Source organism: Vulpes vulpes, chromosome 2 (genome assembly GCF_048418805.1).
Source record: "Vulpes vulpes isolate BD-2025 chromosome 2, VulVul3, whole genome shotgun sequence".
In the NCBI taxonomy this organism is placed as follows: Eukaryota; Metazoa; Chordata; class Mammalia; order Carnivora; family Canidae; genus Vulpes; species Vulpes vulpes.
Window position 1 is genome coordinate 103,638,328 of NC_132781.1, and position 19,049 is coordinate 103,657,376.

A 19,049-nucleotide genomic window follows, 5' to 3' on the forward strand; every position below is an offset into this window, starting at 1 on the left:
AATTTCGGTTACTCCAAAAACATCATTATGCTTATTTGTAACAATGACTCAACAACATTGAGACATCGTCAAAATACACAAACTTCTCAACTCTGAAGGGCCATAACACTTTCTATAAAGCATGAATGTGTCATGATAATCAGTTCTCTCCCCTTCCTTTGTGCCATCTGTAACCCTTATCTGACAAGTGTGGTGTGCACTGTCCTAGGAGCCCCTATGCACCACAGTCTCAGAGATTTGAATAGAGACCTTTAGATCTGCCTTGGAATCCCTAATGAAATAATTACCAAAGATGTGCAAGTGCATTCAGGAGACACAAAGACATTTTAAGAATGTCCCTGTGGTCCAGCCACGCTAGTCTCATGTACCTCAGCACGCTCCTGCCTCAGGACCTTTGCACCTCAACATTCCTTTGCTGGCAATGCTTGACTCCTACATTTCCACATGGCTGGTTCTGTTGTCTTCTTGAAGTATTTGCTCAAATAGTTGGATCAACCAATTTGCAACACTCCCTCCCAATTCCTGACACCTTCTAACCCATCCCCTGCTTTATTTCATTCAGCATATTACACACTACTTATGTGTTTGCTTTTTGTCTGTCTCCTTTCACTAAAATGTGAGCTCGATGCAGTTGGGGATTTTCAAATATCTTATTCACTGCTGTTTCCTCAGGGCTGGGACTATCATAGAAAAGGCATTTAATAAGCATTTGTTGAATGATGGTTGAACCCTTACCATTGAGATGACTTGCTAATCCTCACATCTCAGAGAAGCAGGTAATTGCTATACTCATTCATTTTCCAGCCTGAGAAACTCTCAGGCGTGATATAAACAGGAGTCCAGACACCACGCTGCCACAGAGTGTGCATCACAAAAAGAAAGTGGCGTTTCACCCTGGATTGTGATATTCAGCAACACGTTTGTGTTTATCATATGGGCAAAGCATATCTAAGGAACACTCGAGATGAACCAGGGATAGAGAGATAGAAGACCCCCTCTCTCCACTGAGAGACTCGCTGTGTGGTCTGAGATGAGATGAATCATTTTATTCTCCCTTTAAATTCAAGTTTACATAAATGCTCAAATGGAAACTGGCCAACGGCAAAGGCAGGACTACCAGATACATTTCAGCCCACATAGCCAAAAAACTCAGGCAAATGTCATTCAATGAATAAAACGACCACAACTGATTAAATTCGAAGCATTGGTCAACATTTGAAAGTGCCTGTCTGTGCCGTGTATTTCAAAATAAGACATTTTCTAATACTAACGAATAGTCACTATTGGTTTGTTGCACAATCAGCGCACACCAACAAAATTACTATCTTCTCTATGATGTAATAGTAATTAAACTTATAAACTTTGCTTTTGACAAGCCCTGGTACAGAGACATTTATAGATTTATACAGTGGAATATACAGTGAAAATTATAACCTAAGAAAATACAAGCATTCTGACTCTATTAAAATAACCGTTCCTAAATTTTTAGCCAACAACTTGAACTTTTACAAAAATATTGGCACAACTGAGTCTGAAGTAAACCAAACCCAGTGGTGGTCTGAGCTTATAAAATGTTTCAAGTTTTGCCCTCATGGCAGAAACACTCCATTAGGCAGACACTGCTTTGGGAGAATTAATCTTTTAGAAGGGATTAATCGGATGAAGGAGGGGATATACTTTCAGAACTACTCTTTTCTTTGGTGTTTATATACTGGGAGAAAGTGGCAGAGACCCAACTGGGAATCACAATTAGCTGCTGGAGCCACCCGTACCGAGAGAGAATGAAATTCACTGGATAGGCCAGAGGTCTGTGGATCATACCCCTTGGTTATACTGGGACGAGGCGAAAAAATCAACAGTAACAATAATAATGTCATGACCAAAGAAATCGATGTAAGTTTTGACGATGAATAACTTGAAAGAAAATTTTGTCAGTTGCTTGAAATAATTCTGGGAATTGGGAATTGTGTTTAAACTAAGATACATCTCTTTTTATGAAGAACAACCATCAATAACAGAAAAAGATCAGTCGCCATTTCAAATATGTATTGTGCTATTTCATACAAAGAATAACCTAATTAGTAAATTTCGAACTAAGGTAGTAGAAAATAGAATCCTTTCTTTCTCCTGAGTTATATTAAGAAGACCACAATCATAAATCTAATAAATTCTGCATCGAGTATGGTTGGGTTGTATGTGCTGGTGTTGGCTGAACACATTGGTGTCTAAGACCCAACTTTATATGGAGAGGAGAAGGGAATCCATTTGCCTATTAATTTTAATGTCCCAAACATGATAGCAGGGAACTAAAGCCACCTGTTCCTTTAAGGGTTTACAGATTGTTCCCATTATTTTGAGCTCAATCTAGTATATTTTGTATTTTTGGTAGTAAACTAACTTAAAACATAAATGAGTGAAACTTAATTAGGATTAACATGTCCTTGTTGTTCCTGGAATGTGTAACTTCCACTGTGCATGTCTATTATTGATTGACAGAATTTAATTAGATGGGTAAAATCGAAAAATACCTATTGCTATCTTGCTTCTAAGAAAAACAAAACGGGGGGAACGAGATACCCAAATCATGAAAACTCTGCACATCGTACTGGTCAAATCTGACTTAATACTCCCCAAGGAAATCGACACTATCTTTGCTGAACACAAACAATTAAAAACACCTTAAAATCAAAACCTTGATTTTCATTTTGAAACATGTTAAATGAGATGTAAAAAGGGAAGCCACTTCAAAGCGGCAACAGAAGCCTAGAATTCATATGTCTTATAGCTCATATTTTAGCAAGCACACCACCAGGCTTTTGCCAAAGAATCTCTAACACTACTAATACAGACATTTCTATGCTTTTCTCAGGCAAATCCTTTCTGCAAGTCTCCCCAACACTTCTATCATGAAACCACTAGATGTCTTTAAGCTCTCCAATTATGTGTTTCTTCTTGAAAAAAAATTTTTTTAAGAGGTATAAAATCATTATCTACTTACCCAGGAGACATTTTTACCCTTAGGTGTTTTTAGCATGGCAACCAGCAGTACTGCGGTGGCCAACAACAGTTTCACCAACATGGAAAATCCACTGGAGTATATTCCAAATGTCTTTGTTACCCAAATGCAAAAAGTGCCCTGGTTTGCCAGACACAGCTGTCATAAGTAACAATGAAGATCACCTTCAGATAACCCATTTTTCTTCTCAGCACTGAGCATGTGAACACACACATAACAGATCACTACTTCAACCACTCCGTCTATGGAGGCAGAAGCTGCAACATGTGTGTCTTCTCTTCTCTAGATCCGCAGAATCCAGAGTGGAGTCTTCCCTTCAAAAAGAAAACTTGAATCCATGTGCAAACATGTCCAAAATCCCAGGGGAATTCCTCCCTCGGCTACTAAAGTGCAAGTCCCAGTTGCTCCCCAAGCTTTAATGAAAAGCTCGCTGGCGGGAGCTCACAATCACTTAGGAAGAGGAATGGTGAAAGCAAAGCACTGAGGAGACCTTGCAGGTTAGCAGCTGGTGGCAACCATTTTAGGAGGCGCCTGGCTCCAGGGCTGCCCAGAGGATCAAGAGAAAGCAGAGCTCAGTTTCAATAAATAATACATAGTCTCAGGTACAATGTGTACCTGTAAGTACCTTCTGCGCAGCCTCACGTAGGTGTGCTCTCTCTGCGGTCTCCCAGACTCACAGTGCACCTGTTGTTGATGAGACTGCTCCGTGAAAAGGCTGGTCTCCTAACAACCAGGGACATTTGTTTATAAGGTAAGAAAAATAGAAGCCCCAGAGGGGAGCAATTTAGGAGGCCCAGATGGAAGAGCAAGGCTGGAAATCAGTGTTGGCTCTCCTCCCTTTGTTTCTGTGTCCTTGTGTCCCTTTTCTTTTACCTCCTGTCAATCTAGATTAACTAAGCAGATCCAGGCTAAATTTTGCTACTATCAGTAGTGATTAGTGTGAGTTGATGAAATCGGATTATACAGGCGGACCTCTGCCTTCCCCCTCAGCAACCAACACCACGCGATTGGAACAACTCCATGCTGTTGTCCTTCTTGTCATCAGACGGAAGCCTTCTGGAAGGTTCTGCAGGAGGGAATCTGCTAGCAAGGGGAATCCAGCACAGATACAAATAGAGGGGGAGCAAACCATTTCTTTCAAATTCTAATGCTCTCTCAGATTGAAAGTTAGATCCCTAGAAAAGAAATGCATAGCATTTTTCCATTGCATCAAAAATTTTTTTCCCTGGCTGGGTGACCACGTTGACCAAGAGACTGAGGTCATGGGAGACTACAAAAGGGGTTGGGAATCGGAAGCCACTTTTCCTGAGCATTTACTACACGCCCAGCATGACGTAAGGGAATTTACATATACTCAGGTCCAAGCAATCCTGGAAGTAGGTATTAATATCAACACCTTAAAGATGAAGAATTAAGATTTAGAGATATTCAATACCTTTCAATGAAGACTTACTGAGCCAAAGCCATGCTTTCTAGACTCCTCTCTCTCTGAAATCATATGACATCTGGCTTTTTTTCCTTGGGTTGTTTCCAATCTCAAAGAATACATATATATACATATATATATATATTTATATGTATATATATATATTTATAAATATATATATAAAAGACCAGATGTTTCCCTTAAGTGTCTAATAATTCTGTGAAATTATGGTTCCTACTTATTTTGAAAATAATAATGTTCCACAGCTCCTCAGAAGAAATACAGTTGTCCCTTGAACAACATGGTTTTAAACTGATGAAGTTCACTTACAGATGGATTTTTAAAAATTTTTGTCTATTTGAGAGCATGAGAGAGCACAAGCAGGAGAAGGGCCAGAAGGAGAGGGAGAAGCAGGCTCCCGGCTTAGAGCAGGGAGCCAGATGCAGGGCTCCATCCCAGGACTCCAGGATCATGACCCGAGCTGAAGGCAGACACTTAACTGATTGAGCCACCCAGACACCCTAATATATGTGGATTTATTTTAGTAAACACGGTACAGTCCTATAAATGCCATTTCTCTTCCTTATGATTTTCTTAATATTTTTCTCTCACTTGTTTTATTATAACTTATTATAATATTATAATTATTAATACAGTCTCTAATATATTGAACATACAAAATACATGCTAGCTGATTATGTTACTTCGAAAGCCTGTACATGATTAGCATTTAAGTTTTGGGGGAGTCAAAAGTTACATGTGGATTTCCGACTGTATGGATGGTTGGCTCCCCTAACCCTCATGTTGTTCAAAGGTCAACTGTATTTTGAATTGCATTTTTGTGAAGTATAAAGCAGCTAAGATGGGACAACAGTTAGCCACATAAATACCAGTGCTATAGACAAGGGGCCTAAATGACTGATGACTTTGTGCTATCCACTCAACAGATACAGTTCATAATAATAGCCAACATTTATTAAAATGTTCTATGTGGTAAATATTTCCCATTTTTATCTTACTTAAAGCAACAACAATTAGTGAAATTGATCTCTAATGATTTTGGATGATTTTTGTATAGGCAGTATTAATCAATATTGAATTTTTTAAAAAAGATTTTATTTATTTATTCATGAGAGACACAGAGAAAGAGGCAGAGACACAGGCAGAGGGAGAAGCAGGCTCCCTGCGGGAAGCCCTATACAGGACTTGATCCCAGGACCCCCGGATCATGATCTGAGCCAAAGGCAGGTGCTCAACTACTGAGCCACTCACGTGCCTCCAATATTGAATTTAAGAAAAGAAAAACCCAATACTACATTTAAAATTACAAATGTGACCTGAATTTTCAACCAATTCAAAAATCAGAAAATTTTTTAGATACACATGAAAGTAGAGATAAAAAGGGATTTTTAAAATAAAAAAAAATCCTTTGAGTATCCTTTGAGTCTGTGTATGAGTAAATCTCATATGCCTCATTATGCTATAAACCCCTTAAGGACATGGCCCTCGTCTAGCATATTTTTTTTCTCTTCTGGGAATACTGTAGTCACGGTTGCTCAATAACCATTGTTGACTAACCAGGTACAGTTCCATTATGAATTTTAAAATGGTGCTTTGAACATAATTTTCTGTTAAAATTTGCTGCAGTGTAATACTGTTGAAAAATAGATGAAGTAATTTGGAACCTGACATTTTGACTAACACATGAATCCCAGCGATCACTTCGATTTGTATTTTTATACTTCAAGTTTTCTAAAAATCATGAAGAGATATCCAGCATAAGTTTAAAGCTCTAGAAGAGAGTTGTATAAAAAGAAGACCAGACCATGTAAGTCCAAGTCATATTTAATCTCAGATCCTTCTAGAAATATTTGGTTTCAGAGTACGACTAAACCTTTGTTCTTTTGCATAATAATGGTCTGCTGTTTTCATCACTTTAATTATGTCCCCCCACAAAAGCTATGTTTAACTTTTAACCCCCAGTAGTACTTTATTTGGAAATGTGACTTTATTTGGAAACAAGGTCTTTACAGAGGTAATCGAGTTAAAAGGAGATCATTAGGTTGGGCCGGAATCCAGTATGACTGGTGTCCTTACAAGGGGAAATTGTGAACCTAGAGACAGACATGCACAGAAGGAAGAAGATGTGTGGACATACCCAAGAAGATGGCCATGTGACCGGAAGGCTGCATCTGTCAGCCAAGGAAAAAAAGCCAAGGATTGCCAGTGACCACTGGAAGCTAGAAGAGGCAAAAAAGGATTCTCTCCTAGAGCTATCAAAGTGAGCATGGCCCTGCTAATAATATATCAATTTTGGGCTCCAGCATCCAGACTATAAGGCAATATATTTCTGTAGCTTTAAGCCACTCAGGTTAGGGTACTTACAGCAGGCCTACCAAACTCATACCAATGTCAATTCAATAATTCTTCCTTTCTTTTTCTTTTCAATGACTCTTTGGAGGATTCTAAACTTCTTTCCTTAGTTTCACTACAGCACCCAAAAGGTAGAAGCATCAGAATTTATTTTAAAAACTTGAGTTTTAAAATATGCCTATGGCATCTGATTACTGTTTAGTTAATAAGTGTGTAATATGAAATAAAACCACACATTAAGTCATTTAAAAAAATAAAATATGCCTAGATTATTGTATACATTTGACTTAAATTTTAAATTAATTCATGGACTCACTGCACATTTCACATATTAGACCTCTTAATGTGGGACTCTTGGAATCCAAGGAGCCTATGAATAAAATCTAGGGAGTTCATGAACTTGAATGGAAAAAGACTGCATCTTATTTTCGATAACTTCTGATTGAAATTTAGCATTTCTCTCAGTTACAGATGTCAGCAATAGAAATCACACATATGTTCATCAGATAATAATTGTTTCAGGTATCTTGAAATATGTCCATCTTCTAGTTTATGATATACATGCTGAATTATTTAGAGGAAACCTGCAATTTGCTTTGCAATTTACATTGACATGCATAAAGACATTAGGATGGTTTGATGATGCATAGATGGATGGATAGATGTTTAGATGGACAGATGTGACACAGTATATTAAAAAAAAGAAAGTGTATCAAATGTTAATGGGAAAAATCTAGGGATGAGTTGGGTGTTCTAAGTCTCAAGATTGTTAGTATTGTTATTTACCACACTAATAAAAAGTGTATTATATCACAGATTTGGCTTCTAACATATTTTGAAAACTATGTCATCATATGATCAGTTTCCTCTCTAATTCTACAAATTTCATATTATGCACTCAAAAATATTGTTCCAAGAAAAACTCCTTCGGGCTTTACCAGACTACAAAAGGATTCATGGCACAATAAATCTAAGAATTTCATCTATAAAGCTATCATGAGAAAACTGATAAGCAGCAATATTATTCCACAAAACTATTTCAAAGGCTCGACTTTATGGTAAGTAAAAAGTAAAAAAATTGAGTCTTTAAAATGTCATATAGCAACTGGGTACCAAAGTAAAACCTTGCTGATATTTAAGAAATAACTGATTTATATCCTATGCCGCTTAACTACTGATCTGCAACAAATTGTCCCAAAGCTTAATGGCTTAAAACCATAATTTATTACATCTCATGGCTCTGTGGGTTCCCTGGGCTCAGCTGGGTAGTTTCCATTTGAGGACCCTGATGTGGTTATGGTCATATAGATGCTGGGGCTGAGTCATCTGGAGGCCTGCCTACATTGGACACCCAAGATGCCACTCACATGGCTGGCAGTTATACAGGCTGTCAGCTGGGAGGTCAGCTGGGAGGTCAGCTGGGCCTGGTGACCACAGCACAACACATGACCTCTCCATGTGGTTGGAGCCCCTCTCAGTATGCCACCTACATTCTGAGAGACAGTATTCCAAGAGCAAGCAGTCCAAGAAACCCTATGGGGAGCTGCAAAGATTCTTACCTAACCTTGAAAATCACACACCATTACTTCCACCATGCTCTACTTGTCAAAAGTGACTAATAGCACCAGAGGACCAGCCCAGATTCAGAGGGAATGAATACTATCTAAATGCATGAGCACTAGGCATGCAGCTCATGATGAGGAGTTAGGGGCAACTGAAGAGACCCAGAGAGCTTTAAGTGCCCAGGGCAACATGCAGCTTTGACTCCCTAGAGTCTGATGCCTACATCTGCCCTCTTGGTTGGTCTATCTTTCCAGTTATAATAAGAACAGCTGACCAGTGCTGCCACTCATGGAAAAGACTAGAACAGGTTCCCATCTTCTGAACCACCCCCAATCTCAGCCACAGCAACAGTTTACTCTGGGTCTTTAAGCCATGCCATGCAACATTCCACTCTGCCACAGAGCCTTAGATCCTGTAAACATCCACTCAGTCTAGCAGCAAACCCAGAAGAGTGGGGGAGTCTCTGTCCCTAGCATTGACTCCCAATGAATAGGAGACAGAATAGGACACAAATGCTCCTGCCTGCTATCCTCAGAGTGGACAATTCTGGGAGGTTTTGGTACACTTCTCAGGAAACCTGGTCCACTCTAGCCCCCTTGCCCACAACCTTGATAACATTCTTTTATATTGGCTTTTTCAATCTCTGTCCCCCAGACATCACCAGCCCAATAAACTCCCTACACTGAGTCCTTGTCTCAGGCTCTGCTTTTGGGAAAAAATGTCTACTATTATTAGATGCATCCACTCTGTTCAGTGGAGAGAATGGAGTTGCAAGTCCATGAGGTTCCAAATCTGTGAGTGTTTCTTTTGTGAATCCACTAAGTGAGCCCCTACTGAAAGAGGGCTTTGGGGATTTTTGAGTAGCTAGAGTTTTCACATCTAGGCACTTTAGTTATCTCACTAACTAGACTGTGATCCCCTGGAGGATAAGTGCTTCCATTTTCAGCCTTATAGCTCACATTACAACTAAATAGCTGCCTGGTATTTAACAGGTGCTCAATTAGTGCATCCTGATGAAGTAAGTGGTTCTCCCTCTTGAAAGTATTACATCTTTAGGCCCTAACCTATTAAAATTGCAAGCAGTAGCTTCCCTGGTGTATCCTCTGTAGGCTATTTTGTCTAAGCAATGCTTTATCCTAAACTCCAAGTACTCAACACCAATGAATCTTGTGTGTGTGTGTGTGTGTGTGTGTGTGTGTGTGTGTGTGTGTGTGTATACATCTACACCTACTGATCAGATACACTCTAGTAGAGATGGAGTAGGCACGGCAGAAAGGGCACAGATTTGGAGTCAAATGGACCAAAATTGAACTCTGATGCCTCCATGTACAAAATATGGAAACTAGGGCAAGGGAATTAGCTTTGTTGGGCCTGTTTCCTCATCCACATAAAGACTCCAGTGACAACTAGCCCACAAGAGCTTTTGTGAACATTGTATGAAATCATGTATATAGCATGTAGATTGTAAAGCATGTAGTGGCTCAGTACCTGGGATCTCCCTGCTCCTGGATTCCTGCTTGGTCTTCATGAGGTGCTTATTGTGTGATCAATGTATGAGCCTGTGTGAGTCTCCAATTTCTCTTTTGTAAAGGAAGGATAATTAACTTTTATGTTTATGTAATATGGCCAGAGCCAAAATCAAATAAATCATGCATGAAAGTTACTTGAGATTTGCAAAAGTACTGATAGGTAGTGGAAGAAGTGAAGATGAGGCTGCCATGCAGTGTTGTACGTTCTGTGCACTGCACAAATGCCCTGGCCAAAGGCCAAGTTAGGAGTGAAATCAACAGAGGCTATATCTGCCCAACAGGGGTGGCATTTTTCTAATTTGTCCACTCAAAGACAGTCTTTTTTCTAATATGCACAGAATGGCCATGATGACTAGCACAGACCTAAAATGTAATGAATAAAAGAGTAGACTCCGATTCAAATCCTGGTTCTGGCATTTACTAGCTGTCCAATTCTGGCCACAGTCCCTCTGTGTCTCAATTTGTTCCTCTAAAAAGAAAAGGATTTTATAGAGTTCCTAGTTTATAAGGTTTCAATGAGCCTTACAAAGCAATTAGAAGAGTGCCGAGCACATAGTATGGACTCAATAAATGCTCATTGTTAATGATTATTATTCTTATTCTCTAAATGTAACTCATAATCCAGATGAAGACGTGCCAATTGTGGAGAAATGACATGCAGTATTAATCATTCAAAATAGAATTTAGGTCTGTTCAAAACTAAACTGTGTGTACACATGCTTTCAAATGAGGGAGGCCAATTAGCAATGTATAAATTTGTTTTTCTTAATTTTTGATGAATATAATGGATAAATTGATGGCCTACTGAAAAATACAGTTAATAAAAACTTAGCTCTGATGATTTGAAATGGCTGTCAGAATTTGTTCTCTTGAACAGGAAATTGTTTAGCTCAAGCCAGCACTATTAGAAGCTGTGACTTTGAAGAGCTCTGTACTTAGTTTAGATCAATCCGAATATTTTTTCTTCCATTTTTTACTCTCTTCTTTAAATTGAGGTCTGTCACTTTCAAATAAATACCTAACTATTACACAAGAATCTCAATAGCATTCATATTGCGGATATCAGGACAACATCACTTGGGAAAAAAACAAAATCCACCCAGAATTATTTATTTATTCGCCCAGCATATATTAAGCATATTTTTGTGCCAGGGACTATGCCTTTCCAACACAAATATTTCTAACAGATTTCCCAAAATTCTGTCAATAAGTCACGATACTTCCTATGACAATTTATCATCTTACGATAGGCTATCAACTAAATGCTGATCCTTGTTGGATTAACAATTCTTCAAGGGCAAGAACCACATTCATCATTTTAATATATACTACTATGACATATTATACACAAAAAAATGTTGGCTGAAGTGATAATATAAGTGTTTGCCAAGTGAACTTCAAAGATACATCCCAGTAGAGCACGCTGCAGTAATCTAACCCAGAGAGGACAAGGACATGGAAAAAGTCATAAAACAATGACTTCTTAAGCAAGGGTCTAACCACAGCATCCTGTCCCTTGGAGGGAGTCATTGACAATGACTTGTTACTGAATAATAGTCACAAAGCCATTCTCTGGTTCTTTCTTACTGAACATGGGGAGAGGAGAGGAGAGAGGGAAATGAGGGAGGTCATGGCAGCAGGGAGGGAGGGGACTATCTGAACTTCTTCCAGAAAGAATAGAAAGATTTGTGTGTGTGTGTGTGTGTGTTTTACCAGTTCTGGGACAGCTTTCAAAAACACAGCCAAAGACATTCAGATTTCATTAATTTGGCCAACCAGCTAAATGAAAATGTCCTTGATAAGAAAAGGGTGAAGATTTGCAAGTATCCTGAATTTTAACCAAAACTTACTAGAGATTAAAAAACAGACAACTATTTTGGTGGGGGGGGAGTGACTGACCCAAAATATGTTAGGAAAAGCAGAATGACTATCTTTGGTCATCTTAGCCATTTTCTAGCTCTAACACTCTTGGGATAAATACAATTTTGGTCTAAATAAATAATATTTTATGAATAAAAATAGGAAAAATTAGAATCACCATATTTATATTCCATTGTCTTTTCTGTCTCTCAATGGCCCCCATCGCTGAGATTCTCATCCTTTTATCACCTCATCTGGAGAATACAGGACAGTGTGGTCCCTGAGCTTCTTCATTGGTGTCCAACTGCCTAAGATGCCAAGGGTCTTCCTTCCATGTCCCTACTCACATCCATGTAGATTTATGATCACAAATATGCTGGCTTCTTATTTCTCACCACATCAAATCTCAATACAAATCCTGTACTTCTTTGGTTGTAATGCATGTATAGCCTTTGTGTGATTAGCCTTAAATTCCAACTATATAGTAACAATACTACTAGGAGTAGTCATTTCCTGGGGTGCTGGGTGGCTCAGTTAAAGGTCTGACTCTTGATTTTGGTTCAGGTCATGATCTCAGGGTCAGAAGATTGGGTGGGGCTCCATGCTCAGTAGGGAGCCTGCTTCTCCCTCTTCCTCTGCCCATTCCCTGGCTCACAGGCACTGGTTCTTTCTCTCTCTATCCCTTAAATAAATAAATAAATAAATAAATAAATAAATAAACAAACAAATAAATAAATCTTTAAAAACAAAGGAGTAGGGTGCTTGTGTGGCTCAGTTGATAAGTGTCTGCCTTCAGTTCAGGTCAGGATCCCAGGATCCCAAGGTCCCGGGATTGAGTTGGGCTCCCTGCTCAGCGGGGAGTCTGCTTCTCCCTCTCCCCCCTGTTGGTGCTGGCTCTCTCTCTCTCAAATAAAAAAATAAAATCTTAAAAAAATAAAAATAAATAAAAACAAAGTAGTAGTCATTTCCTTCTAATGAGATATACTGGTACACAAAATTTTATGTCATTGATAAAAGATCCATTTCTGGATGGTATGAAGGCTACTCATTTAAATCTAAGATCTGACCTGAGATTTACAAGCAAATAGCCACATTATAACTGATGTGGTAACTGGTATAACTGGTTGCAGGGAACTGGTTCCCAGACAAGCTCCCATAGATTAATCTGCCTAAGTGAGGATAACAGTTTGAGAATTCAAAAGCAGTCTGCTGTTTTAAAAATGAAAGATATTGTTTTAGTCTAGGCACATACTATAAGTTCCTGGAGGGAAGGGACTATTTGACTCATCGTTATGTCCCTCTAGAATAAGAGAGTATCTAAAATGTGCCAGGCACCAAATACTTATTGAATTAATGAATAAACCTAAACATCAAGCTAAGAATCAAATATGTTTCCCTTTAAAGAGTATGAGAAGTCATTCTTGTTTTATGAAGCTGTGTGTCTACCCTTCACCTCTACCTTACACTGATGTGTCCTGTATATATATTATTTGAGTCTATGCTCACACTTGGTATTCATTCGTCTCCTCCGGTGAATGTGATTTTTCCTTTCTTTATTGGAGTCTGGACCACTTGGTTCAAAAGGACAGAGATCGGGGATCCCTGGATGGCTCAGCAATTTAGTGCCTGCCTTTGGCCCACGGCGCAATCCTGAGGTCCTGGGATCGAGTCCCGCGTCGGGCTCCCTGCATGGAGCCTGCTTCTCCCTCTGCCTGTGTCTCTGCCTCTCTCTCTCTCTCTGTCTATCATGAATAAATAAATAAATAAATAAATAAATAAATAAATAAATAAATAACAAATAAATAATTCCCACAAGTGGCAGGGCCTTATTTTAAAGATACGCATTTGCAGGACCTCAGAAAAAGTGAATAATCGGACTTCAGAAAGGCCAGGACCCGTTTTAGATCTCCACTCTCCTGCTGTGCCATCAACAGAACCTGCCCTCCTGAGCACTGTCTTCAGGGGCCATGCTATTTCCTGCACCCCCAGCCACTTGGGTGAGTCTCACCTTTTCTGACATATACACAGCTTCTGCTTCCTTACATATTTTCACTCAAATTTTGGGCCTCCTGTGACTCCCTCTGACTCGACCCCTCATCCATGACCAGTTTTTGGCTCCTGCTTCCGGAGCTAAATGATTCTGTGAATCCCTCATTTAAATTCCTGAGTCAAAGCGCTTCCCCTGATCGAACACATTTTGGCTGCCTGGAGGGATGCAGGGCAGTGCAGTCTGTGTAACCCACGTAGGGCTGCCCTTTGCAGTAGGATGCGTTCAGCAATTTCACGTAACACAAGGCTACAGGCTGGCAAGGACATGACTGGCATTTCTAATAAGGTTGGCATAATTATTCATTTCTTTTTATTACTGCTTCTATCAATTTCACTCTTTTTTTCTAAAGTTAATTTATCATGAAACTGAGATCACTTTGCTTTTCAACCAAAGTTTGCAGCAGTTCTAATCTCTTAGACTATTGAAGCTGAAAACAACGCATGGTACACTGATATTCTGAGTGGATTGATTAGTTATTATTTAAAACCGCTATAAGGTATATATTTTTTTTAAATTTTTATTTATTTATGATAGTCACACACACAGAGAGAGAGAGGCAGAGACACAGGCAGAGGGAGAAGCAGGCTCCATGCACCGGGAACCTGACGTGGGATTTGATCCCGGGTCTCCAGGATCGCGCCCTGGGCCAAAGGCAGGCGCTAAACTGCTGCGCCACCCAGGGATCCCTATAAGGTATATTTTAATACTTTCATGGCAACTTATGAAAGGCTGGGAAAGAATGAAGAAAAGTTGGATCATGAGTTCTTATTTAATCTAAACAAAGTTTCAGCATTCTGGTTGCAATGAAGTCACAGAGTTTGAAACCAGAGAAATAGGTTCACATTACTAATAAAAACTGAAGGTGAAGATTTACTCTGAAATTCAAATCTTGAGCTTAGTTAGACTACATGGTAATTTAGAAGTCATACAGTAAAAACATTTAGTGTATTAGTGTGTGCTTTACAAAAAGCAGAACCATTATTTAAAATAAACTTTAAAAACCATTCTTTTTTTTTAAAGATTTTATTTATTTATTCATGAGACACACACAGAGAGAGACAGAGACAGAGACATAGGCAGAAGTAGGCTCCCTACAAGGAGCCCAATGTGGGACTCGATCCCAGGACCCTGGTATCACGTCCTGAGCTGAAGGCACTCAACCACTGAGCCACCCAGGTGTCCCTTAAAAACCATTCTTCTTGCATGAAGAATAAGAATGGACTTTATTTTCTTCATGTGCCAATTCATTTAAAATGAGAATAATTCTGGGTGTATACCCTTCCATCAGATCCTAGAAGCTGTCTAGGGGCACCGGGGCGGTTCAGTTGGTTAAGCCTCTGACTCTGGATTTTGACTCAGATCATGATCTCAGGTCTTGAGATCAAGCTCAGTAGAAAATCTGCTTCTCACTCTGCTTCTTCTCCTCTCTACCCCCTATGCCACGAGTGCTCTCTCTCTTTCTCTGAAATAAATAAATAAATCTTTAAAAAAAAATACATGTGTCTGCAGTCTCTTGCATCTTTTTATTAGGAGGCTAAGCTTTCCCCTGTATGAAGAAGTACTAGCATTAACAAGATAATATTGGGGAAATGAATTCTGATAGCTCGTACTAAGGACAGCATATCAGTACTTATATCAGACCCACTGGAGATCTAGCAGTTAACTAAAGCCTACAGTCTGAAATCTAATCATAGATGAAACTGTAAAGCTCCAAGTGATTGCCATTTTCTCCAGAGAGTAATGGAGCAGAGTTGTCAGAGAGAAATCCTCACTGCCTTAACAACTTTAAAAAATGCCATAGAGAAGTGCATGTCTCATCAAAGGTTTAAGAAGGTAAACAAGGAACATCCAATCAACAGAAAAAAAGTCAGATTGTCATCTCATTTTTCATGGAGCTGTAGAGTGAAAAGAACACAAATCAGTGTCTTTTAAAAGTATTCTTTAACCTGATTGTACTGTCAATCATAGTTCAAGAGTCAAGCTCAATGAAAGAAACAGTGCAATAAGGACTCATATAGGGAAAAAATGAAAAATCAGAAAAGTACTTTCTAGCAGTGATGGCTTTTCCCTTTGAAGTCGGGATTCATTTCAAAACTTAAAGTGCTCTTTGGTCTGTAGAAATAAGAATTCTATTATTTTAAACAGTAATGAGCACACTATAATTATGGTTCAGAAATGAAAATCTATGAAATTGATTGTTTCAAGAGGGGTTGAGCAAGTTTTGAAAATGAATAAATTTTTAAAACCAGAAGAATTTAACTAAAGTAGAGGTCTGCAACTGCATGAAAAAAAAAAATACACAGATTTCTCTTTTAAAGTATTTGTGACCCCAAAGGAAGAGAAGATGGGATGAGCAGAAGCTCTGATGTCTCCTCCCTTCCCATCAGACAAAAATGAACAGTCAAACCCTGCCAAGAGCCCTTAAATATAAGATTACAAGTTCTAGGGTCTGTATTGCTTTACTCAAATTTGAGGGATTCGCATTTGGGAGCTGGTTGAAGAAACTTTCTGAAGTAATTAAAAATCACTTTTTTTAAAAAAAAGGATCTTACTTATTTATTCACGAGAGACACAGAGAGCAGCAGAGACACAGGCAGAGGGAGAAGCAGGCTCCCTACCGGAAGCCTGATGTGGGACTCGATCCCAGGACCCTGGGATCATGACCTGAGCGGAGGCAGATGTTCAACCGCTGAGCCACCCAGGTGCCCCTAATTAAATCACTTTTAAAGGCATTTTCAGTGCTCTTAGGGGAAAAAAAAAGGTACTGAGGTGCTGATATATATATATTTAAGATTTTATTTATTTTTTCATGAGAGGCACAGAGAGAAAGAGAGAGAGGCAGAGACACAGGCAGAGGGAGAAGCAGGCTCCATGCATGGAGCCCGACGTGGGACTCGATCCCGGGTCTCCAGGATCACGCCCTGGGCTGAAGGCAACGCTAAACCGCTGGACCACCGGGGCTGCCTGAGTGATGATATTTTGAAACAAGTTTGTAAAATCTCTTCTTTATCCTTTCTACTTTAGGTGCCTTCTTTCCCTTTGCTATTTTTCTGGAACTGAAATTTAGTTCATTAAAATAAGGAGACAAGTCAATTTATTTCCGCCAAATTAATCTTGCTGTAAGGAAAGCTGCCAATAGATTTTACCAGTGTGGCCTATCACATGCCATCACACATGGGATATACTATTTCTTTCCGTGGCATCCACAATGATTTAACGGTTAGAGGTTAGTTAAGACTGCCAAGGAGTAGAACTTTCTAGAAATATGAAATCCACAGTGCATCTTTCATGTTAGACATTTATCAGGACTGTGTCTGCTCCATCCCATGGTTCCCAGAAGGTCAGTGTTGCTCAAAGAGAAATAAATGACATGAATTAGATCTGGTAACAAAAGTCGTACCTTGCAAGGAGTAAAAGATATATGATATTTTACTTGAGCTTTTCTTGATAGACTCTTCGTAGTGTTCCTTAGCTGATTTTATAGACTTCAGTTACAATTCAATATTATAATTCAGCAGGTTGCCAATAGTTACAGAACATCTGAATAAAACCTTTACTGTCATTATTAATTACTCAAATCGACTCAAAAATTAAGTCTTTGTTCTCATCAAGTTTTTACCAGGCATAATTCTACTGGAAAGGCAATTCTGGATTTTTCCTACAAACTTCATCTTCCATAATCCGCATTTATGTAACCAAGGAACCTCAGCCCTGCTAAGCTTAAAGATGCTAATGCTTCATTTCCCAAGCTTTAACCATGCGAGAGCATGGCTCATTTAAAAATTCCTATCATTATGTTCTATGTCTGTGCAAAGATCATCTGTAATTTCTGCTGTGCAGGACCTATTACTTTTTTTTTTTTTTCTAGAAACAACGCTTGGTGTTTCCTTTGGGAAATTCTTCTCCTTCATTGTCAGTCAAGTAGTCCTCCCCTCTCCTGGCCTGAAGAAGATCAGGCTGGTCCACTCAGATCCTTTCTCTGAAGAATTCGAACCTTGACTAACCTGACACAAGTTGACTTGAGGTGAGCTGCCTCGCCTTAGAAGGACAATGAGGAGCCTGGCCACAATTCCTGCCACCCAGATTCTCACAATTCCTGACACTCCCAGCCTGACTTTCATATTTCCTTTGATTCTCTGAGATCTCTCCAAGCAACAGTGTGCACAAAAAATCACGGAGAGGTTATGGAAAATTAAATGATGAAGATCCATCCCTGAGATGCAGATTCTATGGATCTGGCATTGTTCCCAGGGATGGGCACTTCTTTTCACAAACACTCCTAAAAATTCTCATGCTAGTGACCCAATGAACACATTGAGAAACACTGCCATAAACAACCCATGAATTCCATGTGTTAAATTAGAAAGAGGGGATTTCTACTGTGTACTCCCAAATTATTTTATCCACCCTTTATAAATCTTTGCAGTGATGACTGATAGAGAGGTATGTACCTTGGGGAGAGAGGGTAACAGAGATTTCAGATCTTTCAAGTGGATTTTTTTTAACTTCCCCTTGCCCTCCACCCTGTTCTGTTCTCCTTCAGCTACATGCCCTGGAAATTGAGTGTGTCCCAACAATTTATGTTGAAAAAAAGGTTGCAACATATGCAATGAAACATATGCAATGATGTTTCATAGTCTAATATCTACCCCAAGGAGCAAGCTGATTTTCCCAATAATGAAATGACCAAAGAGAACTCAATGACTCCTGTCGGGAAGCTTCACAGCCCCCTAAACCCCCCAAAATGGTGAGACAAGAAATACATAAACTCCAACACACCCAGTGCCTTAGTCACCGCGCTGAGAGAAGCCACTTTGCCCCCAACTCCCTTTCTTCTGTGTTGCTGTTTGGAAATCAGAGTGGGTTATATAAATTATTTATTCCTTTGGTGATGGGGAGGAGAACAGTAATATGCTCATCACAAAAGTGCAAGGGGAAAAGAAAGCCCAGTAAACAATAAATGGAGCCACTTCTGATGATTCAAACAGAAGAGAATTGGCTGTTATCTCAATGTAATACCAAGAAAGAGAACAAACAGAGTAGTCTGGCTCAATGGGAAGCAGATCTATTCAGCAGAAAGGTCATCTGGCAATAGAAGGCCTCTAAGCCAACAACACAAAAGGCTGCGTCAGAGCAGTGCTACCTGCCTGAGCTCCGATGGGGGGAAGTGGGGAGGAATGACACATCTAAAATAGGAGCCGCTCGTTTAATATGGGAAAGATGGGGCAGCTT

General features: G+C 39.4%; 1 protein-coding gene across 8 annotated transcripts in view; it reads right to left on the bottom strand.

Moving 5' to 3' along the window:
• Nucleotides 1–19,049, bottom strand: part of CACNB2 (calcium voltage-gated channel auxiliary subunit beta 2) — a 376,515-nt gene that overhangs the window by 220,189 nt on the left and 137,277 nt on the right. For 2 of the 8 annotated variants that reach the window (XM_072749418.1, XM_026015833.2), the window contains exon 1: nt 2,999–3,777. The exons of the other annotated variants lie outside the window; for them this stretch is intronic. In XM_072749418.1, coding sequence (XP_072605519.1) covers nt 2,999–3,079 — 81 coding nt within the window. In that variant the 5' untranslated portion in view covers nt 3,080–3,777. Of the gene's footprint in view, nt 1–2,998; nt 3,778–19,049 lie in introns of those variants that run through there. 8 annotated transcript variants of the gene reach the window in all.